Raw genomic sequence first — 15843 nt, forward strand, 5'->3', positions numbered from 1 at the left:
AGCTGCAGAGAGCTGATGTTTTTAGCCTGGGGGGGTGCCAATATCCCTTCCCAGGCTATTCATATCAGCCAGCAGCTGTCTACCTAGCCTTTGCTGGTTCGATTTTATAGGGGGACCTCATGTCAATTTATTGTGGGGTTCCCCTGGGTTCCCCTGTAAACTAACCAGTAAATGCTAAGCAAACCACTGCGAGCTGATAGTAATAGCTTGAGAACCTTTATGGTTATTGGCTCCTTCCCGGAATATTAACATCAGCCGTCGGCTTTCCCTCTGCTGGTTATGAAAGTTACGCGGGAGCCCACGCAATTTTTTAAAAAAAATAAACAGATATTGCATTTCACTCAAATTGTGTGTGTTTCTCTGTTATTTAACTCTTTATGCACCATTTTATTAATGAGGGTATGTGGCTGACATATATATATATATATATATATATATATACTAGCTAAAGAGCCCGGCGCTGCCCGGGCATAGTAACTAACTGTGGTTAGTTATAGCAAATCATAATTATCCTCCATCCCATAGTCCCGTGCCCACATACCCATCATACATATCCACGATCCCATAGGCCTGTGCCCATATACCCATCATACATATCCTCCACCCCATAGTCAAGTGCACATATACCCATCCTCCAACCCATAGTCCCATGCCCATATACCCATCATACATATTCGCCATCCCATAGTCGAGTGCCAATATACCCATCCTTCATCTCATAGTCCCATGCCCATATACCCATCATACATATCCTCCATCCCATAGTCCCGTGCCCATATACCCGTCATACATAGCCTCCATCCCATAGTCCAGTGCCCGTATACCCATCACACATCCTCCATCTCATAGTCCCGTGCCCATATACCCGTCATACATATCCTCCATCCCATAGTCCAGTGCCCATATACCCATCACACATCCTCCATCCCATAGTCAACCATTATGCCATCATAATGAGCAGTGGGGCTTGCAACCTATGATGACATCAGCGTCGCCATAGCAACCATTGTGACATCATAATGAGGGGCGGTGCTTGATACACACACATTTTTTCCCCATTATGTAGATAGGGGCAAAAATTGTTTGGTGAATTGGAACGCACGGGGTTAAAATTTCGCCTCACAACATGGCCTAGGACACTCTCGGGGTCCAGACGTGTGACTGTGCCAAATTTTATGGCTGTAGCTGCGACGGTGCGGATGCCAATCCCAGACATACATACACACACTTGAGCTTTATATATTAGATATAACATTCACTTATATTTGTTTTGTGTGTGTAAACATATGTGAACATGGTATGTAATGATATCATGGTCTTCAATGGAGAATGAAATTGAGGTTGGATACGGAAATGACATCACAATTCTTTTTTTTTGGTAAATAATATATCTTTATTTCGCTTCCAAAAACACATAGAAATCCCTATGAAAACTCTGCATCAAGAACACATGAAAACCCCATGGAATTTCAACTGCATATTTTGCCAAGAGAGGCAGAATCCGTGCAGACTTCTACAAAAGCAAATCCGCAATGTGCACACATACCCTAAGGGGTAGTTTCTCATGGAGAGTTACATACTGGCCCTGGCATGCCAGTGTAAGGAAGCTTATTCGCCATGCAATGCTCCTCTGGGAAACGTAATATGCAAATTACCTCTTCAAAGAGAACTTGAACTCTTTAGCGCCACCTGTTTGAAGCAGCAATCCTACAAGTCTCTATCGACACTTTATAGGTCAAACAAGGAGAAACATTACACCTCAGTCCAGAGCCTTTCACCTCTCCAAATTGGTTCTCATACTTTGCACTGACGAGGGTCAAGAACCTGAAACACTGTCTGCAAATTGAGATTCTGATTTGGCTTTTCTCCCAAGTCATGTGACAAGGCTCGTTAAAGGGTCAATAGTGACTCATAGGATTGCGGCTATAGAGTTCTAGTCCTCTCTGAAGAGGCAATTTGCATTCAGACAAGACTGGCCGCCATAGTCCGTGAACCTCCAGTGCCTAGTTACGAACACAGGCCTGCATAAACATCAAGGCAGAACTGTGAAAGCTGCAGCCCATGAATCCTTCAAAGGCGCGCTGCTGACACGGCAGGGACGATTCCGCGAGATTCAGTGCTGACTCGGCAGGGACGGTTACAGCGAATACGGCGCCGACTCGGCAGGGACGGTTACAGCGAGACACGGCGCCGACTCGGCAGGGACGGTTACAGCGAGACACGGCGCCGACTCGGCAGGGACGGTTACAGCGAGACACGACGCCGACTCGGCAGGGACGGTTACAGCGAGACACGACGCCGACTCGGCAGGGACGGTTACAGCGAGACACGGCGCCGACTCGGCAGGGACGGTTACAGCGAGACACGGCGCCGACTCGGCAGGGACGGTTACAGCGAGACACGGCGCCGACTCGGCAGGGACGGTTACAGCGAGACACGGTGCCGACACGGCAGGGACGATTCCGCGAGATTCAGTGCTGACTCGGCGGGGACGGTTACAGCGAGACACGGTGCCGACTCGGCAGGGACTGTTACAGCGAGACACGGTGCCGACTCGGCAGGGACGGTTACAGCGAGACACGGTGCCGACTCGGCAGGGACGGTTACAGCGAGACACGGCGCCGGCTCGGCAGGGACGGTTACAGCGAGACACGGCGCCGACTCGGCAGGGACGGTTACAGCGAGACACGGCGCTGACTCGGCAGGGACGGTTACAGCGAGACACGGCGCCGACACGGCAGGGACGATTCCGCGAGATTCAGTGCTGACTCGGCGGGGACGGTTACAGCGAGACACGGTGCCGTACTCGGCAGGGACTGTTACAGCGAGACACGGTGCCGACTCGGCAGGGACGGTTACAGCGAGACACGGTGCCGACTCGGCAGGGACGATTCCGCGAGATTCAGTGCTGACTCGGCGGGGACGGTGACAGCGAGACACAGTGCCATTGAAGCATTTATATAGGGCACTGTAGAGTTTAAGGGAATGCACAGCGGCCAACTGCTTTAATTGCCATTGAATAAGGTCTTAGTGCTTAAACCAGTAGGAGCTAAAACTATGGCTACAAACTCCTGTGTCACAGGCAGGGTCAGACACGCAGAAGACCCCTGTGCAGCCCAATAGGTCATCACAATGCACACCTCCACAGGCCTTGGTACTGGATGTGGCCCCTAACTCTAGAGCCCGTGTGCAGCTGCATCGGTTGCACCAATGCCATGTCTGCCTTGGTCCTAGGACTGCACAGCGGGCACGTCCTCCATAAAGAGCAGCCTCTCCGACGACCCCACAGCACCCCAGGCGCCACCATTTGTGCATCAGTCTCCCTACAGCTGCTCTGTCTGCCGCCGCGTACCACCCTAACAAGCGCCCACTGTCTGCCACCAGCCTTCTCCGCTCTCCTCGGCCCGCACTCCTTTCTTATAGCAGGTAAACACCACCCGGAGGCGTGTCCATGTAAGAGGCGTGGTCTTCACATATGTAAGAGGCGTGGTCTTCACATTCCTCTTCTTGGTAAAGAAACCACGCCAGCTCCCCGGATGGCAACCTCTAGCGCTTGAAGGGGGCGGTCCAGTGTGCCTGATAACGTTGAACAGTGGGCGTGGTTCTACGTTTCATTCCATTGACGGCCATTTTCCGCCTGCTTATCACAGCCCGTGCTCGGGGGGCGGAGCTGGAAGCCCCGCCCACTCCCTCGGTCGCTGAGCTCTTTGTCTCGATAACGTATTGGTTTCTGCTTGTGATTGGCATTTCTACTCCACCAATCAGCTGTCGCGCACGGTGGCGCCCTGTGCTGGGTGTCGGAGGCGGGATTTCCCCCGTGACAGAGAATCGGGTGGTCATTAACCGGAGACCGGAACCGAGCGGATGGTCATAGTGTGAGGTGAGAGGAGGGTGAAGTAGACGAACCCGCCCTCCCATGGAGCGGCCAGGCACACACCGGGGGCTGCAGGGTGCTCAGTGACCGGGCGCTAGTGGCGGCGCCGTGTGCGGGAGGTCGGGCAGCCGTCCTGGAGGGGCGGGCAGCGGAGCCGGCACAGCTGCTCAGTGGTCGGCTGCAGCCCGGTGGTGGAGCCGCCGTATGGTGCCCACGTTCCTGGAGGACTGCGGGACCCGGAGCGGCCGCTGCTCGTTCCGTGCCAGGATGGCTGAGCGCCCGTGCGGTGCCACATGTACTTCCCGCTGACCCTCCGCCATACTACACGCATCTGTGCCGTACACTGCCGCCTCACACACCGCGCTCCGGTGCTGCCTCAGCCGCTGTGTATACACCCTGGCACCACACGGTAGGGCTGGCTGTGCCCGGGGACGTCTCCCGGCCGGCCAGGCCGTGTGGCTGCAGAAGGTTGTGTCTCAGTGTCTTTCCAGGCGCACCGCAGAGGCAGCCACACGAACAGCTGTCTGTACGCAGACCTGCCACCACGGCCAGCTAAGCAGCCACTGCCGCTCTCCGGCCTGGCTTCCCTTTTTTTACCATGTAAACACGACATGAAGGGGGCGTGTCTTCATGAGGGGCGTGGTCCGCAGGCGTTCACTCGTACACAGTTGCGGTCCACGCCCAGCTCTGTGCATGGCAACCAATAGCTATAGGAAGGGGCGTGGGCAGTGGTGGTGAGTGACGTCATGTGATGGGCGGGGTCTTTTTCATTCCATTGACGGCCATTTTCCGTTCGCGCCTGCTCGGTTGCGTTTTGTTGTGTGGGCGTGGCTTGTGGCACCGCCCCTGTTACCTCCCTAGTGGTTTGGCCCATGCTGGCTGTTGGTTGTCTCGTGTAATGGACGTGTTTGACTGTCCAATCAGCTGTCGCGGTCCAGTACGAGGTGTGGGAGGCGGGGTTTCCCCACTGTGACAGAGAAGAACGGCTGGACGCGTACCGGAGACCGGAACAGAGAGGGTAATGCTGGCAGAGGCATTATAACGGGGTACTGGGTGTGCATACACGTGGGGGGGTGGGCTCGGCTCTGAGCGGGCCGTTGTTGTGGATCGGGCGATGCTCCGGAATCGCAGCCCGTGTGTGAGATGCCCGGGTACTGGTGGCCTGATCCGTGGGGCCCCGCACTGGGGTGAGCGCGGAGTGTCCCATCGGCTGTGAGGGGGTCAGCGCCCCCCGGGTGTTGGGTGTGCTGGTGGCCACAGGTGGGAAGCGCCCTGGGGTCCTGAGTGCGGCGCCCCCCTCAGGGGTCTGTCCCCGGCCGGCACATGGGGTGTAAGATCTACTCTCATCGTGTCCAAGGGCTCTGGTGATCTGCTCCTGCACCGGTGGTGGGCTGCTGGCACCCATGCCTGTCTGGCCCCTGCCATATTGTTTGCTGGCCAGCCCCCATTATTGTATCATTCCAGCCCACACTGTTACCAGGCCCAGCTCTGCACTTCTGGTAGCTCAAGGTTGCAGCTATGAGTTGTAATACCTGGCACAACCACTTGCAGAGGTGGCGCTCAGCCCGTGGAAGTCTGGGTTCTAGTACCCGACCCAAATTCCATTGCAAACAATAGGGACCTGAACTTTTGTGCTGCAAAACTGCCTCTCAGTGGGTCCAGTGTGGGCTCAGCTCCCGGGGACGTATCTGCAGCCTCAGGCCTTCTGTAAAAAGCACATGTATTCCCTTTTCCCTACAAATATGGAAGTCCTGTTACAATGGTGTCTCGGCAGACTTGGCCTCCTTAATGTTTGGATTCCTCCCTCTGGCCCCAGCTCTGTGATTGGCGGCTAACTGTCCTGAAGTCTGGGCAGCTCTCCCATAGATATAATGTACACACACATGCAGGAGGTGTCGGGAGCCAGACAGGCTGTATGGTGGTGCTATGCTGAGTGCAGCCCCCTACTGAGCATGTGCAGGATTTCAGCAGCCGGTCAGTGAAAAGGCTTGTCAGTCAGGCTCCTAAAATGCGGGGAAGTGAGAGGATGATAGCCTTTCAGGGATGGATTTGCAGAATCATAACTAGATGATCAGTTCTAGGATGTATGCAGATTGCATCTGATAGCCTATCCTCCCTGTTCCCATCTTTGCGCTTGTTTTTTTTCTCCTGAGTATTATTTTTTGTTAATGGCCGTCTTTAGTGTTTCATTATCTGTTTTTTACTCTTGGGGGTGTGTGGCTCCCAAGATTACTATTAGACTGTACGTTATTGAGCCGCTCCTCCATGGTGCCACACAATAACAAGTGGCTCTAAATAAAAAGACCTATATCTGTTCAACCAACTGGCAGATTTAGGGGGAAAAAAACCCTAAAAATCTATATGCTCCGGGCAGCAGGAATACAAGGAGGTGCAAACTGTCCAATTTAGAGCCGGTGACTGCTCCTCCTGTAAGCTGCCGTTTCTCTGATGCGCTGCAGCATCTGTGAGTATTCCGCCGCTCTCTGTAATGAGGGCCCTGTTGGGATTTCTTGCCCCCCATGGTGTGAGCAGCGGGACGCTCATGACAAGGGTCTTCTAGGTATGGGCTGCCTTCCTTAGCCCCCCTTCCTGGAGAGTATTCTGACTTCTCCCTGTCCTCTTGTGATCATAAGTATTCTGGCCGTTTTCTCCATGGTGAATGAGGCTGGTCGGGGCAGCAGAGGATGTCCTGCTCGCTTACAGTCATCACTAAACAACATATATTGTGTGCTGGTGTATGGAGAGGGCTTAGGAACTGAACCTGGACCAGAGCTGGCATCTTTAACAGCAGGGACCAGAGTTTGCCCCAGTCTGTGTTTATTTAATGAAATGATGCTTTCAGTCAGCGGCGGCAGCATTTAAGAGGTGCAATTAGTGGTGTGTGATTTCGGCAGTCTCCATATGCCCCTTGCAATGCATTTGTGGGGGCCTGCTGAGACCACTTTGGTTGCCATCTTAATCTTCCTGTTGCAGGGATTTATTGGAGAACTCCATTTTAACTATATATTGCCGCAGTGTATAGTATAAGGAATCAAATGATCGCAAGTTCAAGTCCCCGAAGCTTTAAAAATAAAATTGAAATCGTGCCTCCTAATTAACACATTAAAAAATATTCATTTTTTTTGGTATGGCCATGTCCATAAAAGTCCAATCTATCAGAATATAAAATTAAGTTACAACTCAACAAAAATTGGAGGCTAAAATGAAGAGCAAAAGAAATGAAAGGGGGGGGGGGAATCACCAGGTTATGACTGGGTTGATATAGAATCTCTTGCACTATTGCAGGGGGGTAGCACCTGTACGACGCTGACCCCTATGCCCATGTGCACACGTCGAGTATTTAACGTCAGTATTTATAAGCCAAAACCAGGAGTTGGCAAAACTGTAAGTCGATGCGTCGCCAAATTCCACCTTGCATGAACTCCTTCCATGACGTAGTACTAACCCATGGTGCGGGTTGTTGTGTGGACATCATGGTACAGGTCCTCTAGGGAAACTAAAAAATAATAAATGAAAAGTAGCAAAGTTTTTCTTTTAACTATTAAAAAAAAATTAAATAATTTTATTTCAGTTTTAATGTGAGGAAAAAAGAACACTTCCAAAAGTGTGACTTATCAAAATATGAAACTCAACCCCGAGGCCGGGTGCACACGGTCGATAATTGGCAGCGCTGTGAACACAGCACATATTCGCTGCTGGCTAGTGAATGCAGGTGATTCCGCATGTGTGCATTGAACCGCGCGGAATCACCACGTCCAGACCATAGACTTGCTGCGGTCTGGAAAGATGCACCGCATGTGCGTCCCTGCAGGTGACTACACATAATGGACACGAGCTTTCTAGAACGCCCATCCACTATGCTGTAACATCTGGCTGCTGCGGGTTTGACGCTGTGTAAATATGCAATGTCAAACCCGCAGCTTGATCGTGAGCCGGCACACTAAAGGTTAATGCTGTAAAATTGTAGTACCAGTACTTAAGTCACTTCTCCACTGACTGACAGGAATATTCTGCAAAGTGGTAGTAATAGTAAAATCCACTGGCGGGCACACAGAAAATTGCCCCTGTGCAAGAACAATATAGGGGCCCTTTGCAACCCAAGAGCTTCTAAAAATACAAAATTGCACGTGCTTTGGAGGTAAAATGAGTCCCCTTACTACCTGGGCCCCTGTGTGGTCGCACAGGCTGCACCAATGATATGTTGCCCCTGGTAGAAGCTGCAGCTTGCCATGCGAAGAACAAGTCTTCACAGCTTTATCGATGGAAATAGAAGTTATCATTTTATTTTTTTTTTTACTTTCAAAGTTCAGTTTTGTGTTTTTTTTTTTTGTTTTTTTTTTGTTTTTTTGTTTTTTTTTAAAGGGTGTTCTCTAATTCATGTTTTGTTTGGAAGCACGTCCCTCCTATGCTTCCTGCTTGCCAGGGTATGGCAGAGCCGCTGGTCTGAACTGTGCGCTGTCCCATGCTCTAAGCAAAGGAGGAACGCAGACACTGAAGCTGGCCGGATCCAGCCAACCAGCCGGCTTCAGAGCAGCGCACACCGCTTTAGACTAAGTTCACACTGGGCGTTTTTGCTGCGTTCTTTGTAATCATTTTCAGCTACTTTTTTAAGTACAAGCAAAGTCTGAGATTTCAGAATCTCATGAACACACTTTTTTTTTTTTGTCATCAGTATTTTGTGCTTGCTTTGCATGGGTTTTTGGACATAGAGTACGTCACTTCTTTTAGTGTTTTTTCAGTGTTTTTCATGCATTGACTTGACTGGGTGGTGAAAAAATACACCAAAAAAACGAAGGTATCCAGTTTTTCTGCATTTTTGTGCGAAAACGGATTCTATAGAATAGGACTTTTTTTTAACACTAAACTTTATCAGCATGTACAAGAATCAAATCCAGCATGCCAAAACCGCAGCAAAATGCATGAAAAAACGTAAGAAAATACAAGGAAAACATGTTTTTTTCTGCACCTAGTGTGAACTTACCCTTAATGTGATGAGAATGCAAGCATGGATTCTGTGCCTAGGAAACCAGCCACTCTCCTAGACCGCAGAGGTGGCCGGTAACCATGACAACGAGCAGTACATAATAAAATTGAATATTTTTAATAACAAGTAAATTGCAAAGTTGCTTGATTTTACAAGATTAATTTCACCCACCCAGTTAACAAGTTGGGAAACCCTTTTTTGGCTGCTAATAATAAGTTTTGCTGTAATCACTGACCTGAAGTTTCATTTTTCCAGTTTTCCTTTGCCACACACATAATACTATAAGCAAAATCTAAAACCAATGGTGGGATTGCAGGGTTTTCACCATTTCATCCACTTGAAATGTTTTTTTCTCCCAGGTTTTTCAGTACAATGGTGAAATGAATGGTGTTACTCAAAATACAATACATGTCTCCATAAACAAGCCCTCATATGGCTATGTCGACAATCAACCAAAAAAAGCTGGTGTCCTTAAAGGGGATGTTCCTTTTCCACCAACTTCTGTCCAAGCTGCTCTACAAACCGCTCTACTCGCCATCCCCGGGTACACTGGCTGCGACACCCACATCTCTGAGCTCAGCGGCTCCGCTTGGGTAGAGGCAACGCCTCCTCCAGAGCTACTGTGTGTACTGATTGGCTGTCATTGTGACGCCAGCACCGCAACAGCGGGAGCAGCGGTGGAGACTTGCCACGAGAGTCGGGGAAGATGAGTAGTGCATTAGCTGAAAGGGGCCAATCTCTTCAAGGAGTTAAATCTTTTAGACTTGAAGAGGCTGGTATACTTACAAATCCATGTGATCAATCTGTTTTTTTTTTTTTTTTTAATGGACTAAAACATTATTCAGCCTCAAGCGGCTAATTAATTTTAAGTTCCGAGCTCTTCAGCATGTCTAGACTGATGGCTCCTGTATCTAGGGTTTGGACTGTGTTCATACGTAGCGGTCACCTCGGCACGCTCTCCACCATTTCCTTACATAGTCACTTAAATCTTTCAGTGAAACTGCTTGGCAATTTCAATCATCCTTGCAGTTATGTGGATGAAAGTGATTTCCCTGCTAGATTGAGTGCTTGTGCAGGGAGACAGTGGAAACGCCACCACCTTACAGGACTGCGGCAACTTGACCGCTGTGTGTGAACACAGCTTTAGGGGCCCTCAGCTCAGGCGCGCAGGTCCTTATTGTCTCTGTGCCGAACGGAGCGCACACTGTCCCAATAATAACCTGTGTCCATGCCCAGGAGTGTGGTATCTGAGTTCCCGTATGTGTTATTCTGCAATGTCTTTGTCTATAGCCCCAATATGTTGGGGCTATAGAAATAAACTTATTATATGTAGCATACACTCGTCTGCCCAGTTTTTGGTTGTGGACCAGGCTTCTTAGTTATGCACTATCCACTCTTGTAAGTTCCAGGTGATCGCAAAGGAAAAAAGTGACAATTTCTTTGCACAAATGACATGTGCCAAATTTTGTGGTGATGTTTTGTTTTTTTCAGTGCCAGAAACTTTGCATGGCTGGACTGATAAATCTCCCACTTTAGCATTCCATTTACCAGACATTTGTGTTATTTTGGCACACACCAAGTCTGACATTTATCATTGTATTTGTGCCAAAATTGTTTGTGCAGATTGAGCTCTTTTTAAATGTCATAAATGAATAAGCCCAATTTATCATTGTTTTGCACCAATTATTGCACCTTTTTTTTTTTACTACCTATGCCAAAACTTTAACCTCGGCCCCTTTTGCCGTTTTAACATCTTTATGATTGCATTTCTACATGAAGTGATATCTATAATTACCTTGTAATGTCTTCACATCCTGTTCCGTCCAGATGTGTCCGGACCCCAGAATTCCAAGCGACGGAAGTTCACCGACTGCCATAATGGGACACCCAGGTGATGGGTGTCTCGGAGCGCATGCGCAGTTTTAATGTGACTGTCGCTATGTGTCTGCACAAAGATGGCGGAGGTCTGATTTACTGCTCCTGCGCGAATTCAGCTGTTCCCGGCAGCAGATGCACAATGTGTCTACAGGTAGAGGAAGCCGGTCACATTAATGGGGTTTTCCCACGAATGAAAGTTCATTTTAAAAGTTGTCTGACCGTATACGGAGCATACCACATCTCCTGGGCAGGGGAGGAAGCAAAAGACATTACTGACATTACAGCAGGGGATCACAGAGGATTCATTTTGTGAGGTAAAATATTTCACTGATTTTAAACAACTGTACACGGTCAGACACAGACAATTTTTAAAATGAACTTTCGTTCATGGGAAAACCCCTTTAAATAGAAATTCCTCCTGACATGCTGTGCACTGGCTGTTTAGTGATGGGGTCAAAAAAAGAGATGACATGAGAGGAGAAGACAGCAGATGGGGGAGAGAGAGAGCGCACAGGGGGGATACAGCTCAAACGGGACAGCACAGGAAGGAGAGAGACAGTAGACAAGGGGGATAGCACATGGGGTAGACAGGTCAAAGAAGAGAGCACAGACGGGAGAAGTCAGCACATGGGGAAAGAGAGAGTGGATAGGTGGGTGAGCACATGGGGGGAGATTCTCAACGCTGCAAAGCCTGCCCCCATCGTGACATTACTGCCCTCCATCTAGTGTCTTAATAAAAATAAATAATTTTAACATGCAAAGTGTAGGCAAACAGAAGGTGTAAAATTGGGAAAAAATATTCTAAAGATGCACTGAATGCATCGCCCAGCTTGAACCACGGATGCGTTTTCAAACGCTGGTGTATATATCAGACAGTTTAGTAGCTGAGCTCCCTGCACCACTCCTATACTTCTGCACTTGTTTGGGACAAATTCCCACCAAAATGCCAAGAAATCCAACAAATGTATCCAAGCCACCGGCATTTTACCTCAGATTCTTTTTCATTAACATGAATGCAAGGTTTTGTCTGTTACTCGGGCTTCTCAAATGCCGATGTACAATCGACCATCATTAGAATAATCTGACACGACAAAGGCCGGTGAGCAATGAAAATGTTGCTGTTTTTTTGCCTTTATGTTAATGACTTAAAGAATTTGACTGAGGGAAATTTTGGTGTCTTGGATACATAAATTATAAAATATATCATTTTTCCATAATTATCTCTTCTACTACTCTTCTAATGGAAATCACAGGATAGATAGATATGCAAATGATGAAAAAATGAAACAAGGTTTTCAAAACCTCTCAATTTATTCACTGTCATAAGAGCAGTATCTGCATGAATCCCTACACTTGCACACCTTGGCATGTTAGCACTTTGGTTGTTAGTGGTTGCTGAGGAATGTTCTGCCACGCTGAATTACATAAATCATCAAAGTCCGCTGCTGGCAACTTCTTTTACAATTGATGCTTAATGATGTGCACAATGGGAGACAAGTCCAGAGAGGCTCTGCTAGCCATGGTAGAATGTTTAAGCCACGCAAATGGCGAACAGTGGCACAAGCAACATGTGATGTTGAAAAACGTCTCCTGCGACGCTTTGGGGACATGCCACGGTCTCAAAGATTGTTCCATTCTGTGCAGCAAGTTAAGCTGGACGATACATGCCAAGCAAGGCATAAGTGTCTACACCAATCATCAGAAGGCTATCCTGATGCGGAACAAGACTGCAATGGAGGTCTATTTTCAGCTATGAGTCCCACTATTGTCTTGGATGCAATGATATCTGGATTAGTTTGGAAACTGCATGGTTAAGACCATGAGTCTTTTACAAGGAAATGTCTAACTCCCAGGATTATGGTGTGGGGTGGCATAATGTATGGTAGCCGGACCCCTCTAGGCGTCATTCCAGGTACACTAACAGTTCGGCGTTGCATTAATTTGGTTGTGAAACCAATGGTATGGTTATTGATCTAAAATGTCCCAAGAGCTGTTTTTCAACATATCAACATCAGGACGCATGTTGCTCGTGCTACTCTGAGCAGCCTGGAATATCATTAGTTGGAAATTACCAACATGTCTATGCATTCTTTTACTACCTTAATTCTATAACTTTTTTTTTTTTGGTGTTGCAATTTTAATGCTGTGTATTTTTATTCCACAATCCCCCTCTAATTATGTCTGTAATGGGTTAAAATGCTTACGGATTGTCGTCTTCTCCGGTTCCCAGTGCTGCTCCAGTCCTTTTTTTTTTTTTTTTATATCACATAGCATAAACTGTGTAATGGGGAAGCAATGATGCCCAAATAATGAAAATTATCAAATCTTTATTGAGAAATATATAAAACACTGTGGGGAAAAAAAGGGGGAGAAAGGAAGGGCAAAATGGGCAGAGAAACCTGTGCAATAACAATATCCACATATACATGTAAGAGGTATTGAGGATAAATTTCACCATTAATGTCTTGATAAGAGTAGTCCAATAAGTGCATGTACAATTGGGTGTAAGCGAACCCTAGTGGTCGATTACAATTAGTTTAGTCAAATAAAGTCCAAGTGCATACAGGAACTGCAAGATCAATAAAGTGCAAGTGCAAACAAATCTACTGGAGCATGTCCATAGAATAGATGGATGCTACAGCATGCATCAGCTATTGAGGCAAGGAAAATGCATAATATGGGGCCAGTGCATTGGAAAAAATAGGATATATCAATATAACCTGCATGCGGAAAGATTGCTTGTGTAGAATGCAGAAAAATATACACATAAGGTAGAAACAAGGGGATTTTTACTTGGAAAGATTGCTACTTCATTCACATAAACCGGTAAATACCAGAAAGTCTCATGAACTATGTATATTATTTATTTTTATAGCGCCATTTATTCCATGGCGCTTTACATGTGAAAAAGGGGCATACATAGACAGGTACTATAAACATGAGCAATACAAGGCACACACAAGTACAGAGGGAAAGAGGACCCTGTTTGCGAGGGCTCACAGTCTACAGGAATATATTCAATCTGTACCTTTAGACCCCTTTCACACATCAGTTGTTTGCTATCAGTCGCAATTTTTGAAAAAATGGATCCGGCGACTGAAGCCGCTGGATCCGTTTTTCTCTAGTCGACTTGTATTAGCGATGAATGGCCTCACGTTTCATCCGTCATTCGCTGGATCCGTTGAAAATTGTTTCAGTCGGCCTGATACGACAGACAAAGTAACGTTTTTTGTCTACTTCGAAAAATCGGATCCGTCGCCGTCCGTCGTTTGCTAGAATGGAAGCCTAAGGGCGCAGGATCTGTCGTAATCCGTCAAATGACGGAATCCGGCGACGGATTCCGTTTTTTTTTTTAAACTGAGCATGCTCCAATTTATTACCTGTACTCCCTGCCCACTACCACCAGTCTCTTTCCACACCCATCATGCCCCAAATACAACCCTCTTCTCCACCCACCATCTCTTCTGTCTCCTAATCCCTCCACTCCACCCCTCAAACCTTACCAAATCCCATCCCTACTCCTGTTTTTTGTTTTTTTTCCCACCCATCCTCTTGGTTTCTCCACCCCTTCACCTTTACCTTCCGATCCGTCGCCATCACAATCCGCTCTCCCTACTCCCACTATCGAGTTTGTCCGATCTGTCAGCCCCTCCAGTACTATCTCCACCCCAAACTATCTAAATTTATAATTCTTTAATAAATATATATATTTTTTTTTAAATTTATTATTATTATAAAAAACTTTAGTGTTTCATTTATTTAATGATAAGGTCCAGTACTTTGGGTAACATGGTCCAATACTAAAGTTCAATGCTTGGGGTAAAAAGCTACAAAACTTTGGTTAAAATAGAAAAAATTTGTGGTTTCAAAAACGGATCCATCGAAAAACTGATGTGACGGATCCGTTTTTCACAGGATCCGCTAGTTGGATCCATCGAGCCAACGGATTGAGACTGACAGCAAAAAACTGATGTGTGAAAGGGGATTAGTGAGATTGATGCACAGGGTAGGAAACCCCAACTTTATTGATCTTGCAGTTCCTGTATGCACTTGGTCTGTATTTGACTAAACCAATTGTAATTGATTGGGACTAAGCTTTTCAAGAAATTAAAGGGTGTTTCTGGGACTTTACAAAAAAAATGTATCTAAGCACTAACAGGCAGGTAATTGCAACTTACCTGTCTGTTGTGCACAGTGCTGTTCTTCCCCGAGTGGTCACAGACCGCTCCTGCCAGGGATTCAGCTACCTCAGCTGACATCACGTCTACTGAGCGAAGGCTTCTTTTTTGCTCCGCTACCGATGGGGCAGGACTTGCGCCATCATTCTGATGGGATATCTGGATCCCTGCTACCTAACTAGGGGAGCCGGCTGTCACTCAGCCAAATCCCTGGCAGGAGTGGTCTGTAACCGGGAAGAACGGTGCCGTGCACAACAGGAGGTAAGCTGCAATTACCTGCCTGTTAGTGCTTAGTTTTTTTGTGAAGTCTCGGATATCCCCTTTAAGGCTATGTGCCCACGTTGCAGAAATGCGGCGGAATTGTCCACAGCATTTCCGCAACTCCCCGCCGCGGATAAAACGCATGCGGAATTCACATGCGTTTTCCCGCAAAACACAAGCGTTTTTAGCTTGCAGAATGCTAGCGCTTTCCAAGCGATTTGAAGCATTGCTTGGAAAAGTGATTGACAGGTTGGTCTCACTTGTCAAGCATAGTGCTTGACTAGTGTGACCAATTTTCTACTATTGATGCTGCCTATGCAGAATCAATAGTTAAACATAGAATGTTAAAAAAATAAAAGATATGGATATACTTGCCTTCTGGCGGCCCCCAATCTCCTCAGCTGCGATCCTGGTCCTCAACGGCGCTGCCAGAAAGTTCTGTCCCCAGGCGTGCTTTGCGAGAATGACCTTTGTTGACGTCGTGGTCGCGTGACCGCTACGTCATCAGAAGTCATTCTTTCAAAGCACGCCTGGGAACGGAACTTGCCGGCAGCGCCGCTGAGGACTCCGGGGGCCGACAGAGGGCAAGTATCACTATTTTTTATTTTAATTCTATTTTTTACAGGAATATGGTACCCAGGGCATGGAGAAGAGTCTCCTCTCCTCCA

At 47.5% G+C, this 15843-nt stretch overlaps 1 protein-coding gene across 5 annotated transcripts in view; it reads left to right on the plus strand.

The window, feature by feature from the left end:
• Positions 1-3725: 3725 nt before the first annotated feature.
• Positions 3726-15843, plus strand: part of SIN3A (SIN3 transcription regulator family member A) — a 67342-nt gene continuing 55224 nt past the window's right edge. For 2 of the 5 annotated variants that reach the window (XM_073579496.1, XM_073579500.1), the window contains exon 1: positions 4927-5061. In XM_073579496.1, the coding sequence (XP_073435597.1) occupies positions 4989-5061 (73 nt within the window). In that variant the 5' untranslated portion in view covers positions 4927-4988. The other 3 variants (XM_073579498.1, XM_073579497.1, XM_073579499.1) reach the window with 3 other exon arrangements.

Source organism: Dendrobates tinctorius, unplaced genomic scaffold, assembly GCF_039654945.1.
Source record: "Dendrobates tinctorius isolate UK_male_01 unplaced genomic scaffold, ASM3965494v1 ptg000062l, whole genome shotgun sequence".
NCBI lineage: Eukaryota > Metazoa > Chordata > Amphibia > Anura > Dendrobatidae > Dendrobates > Dendrobates tinctorius.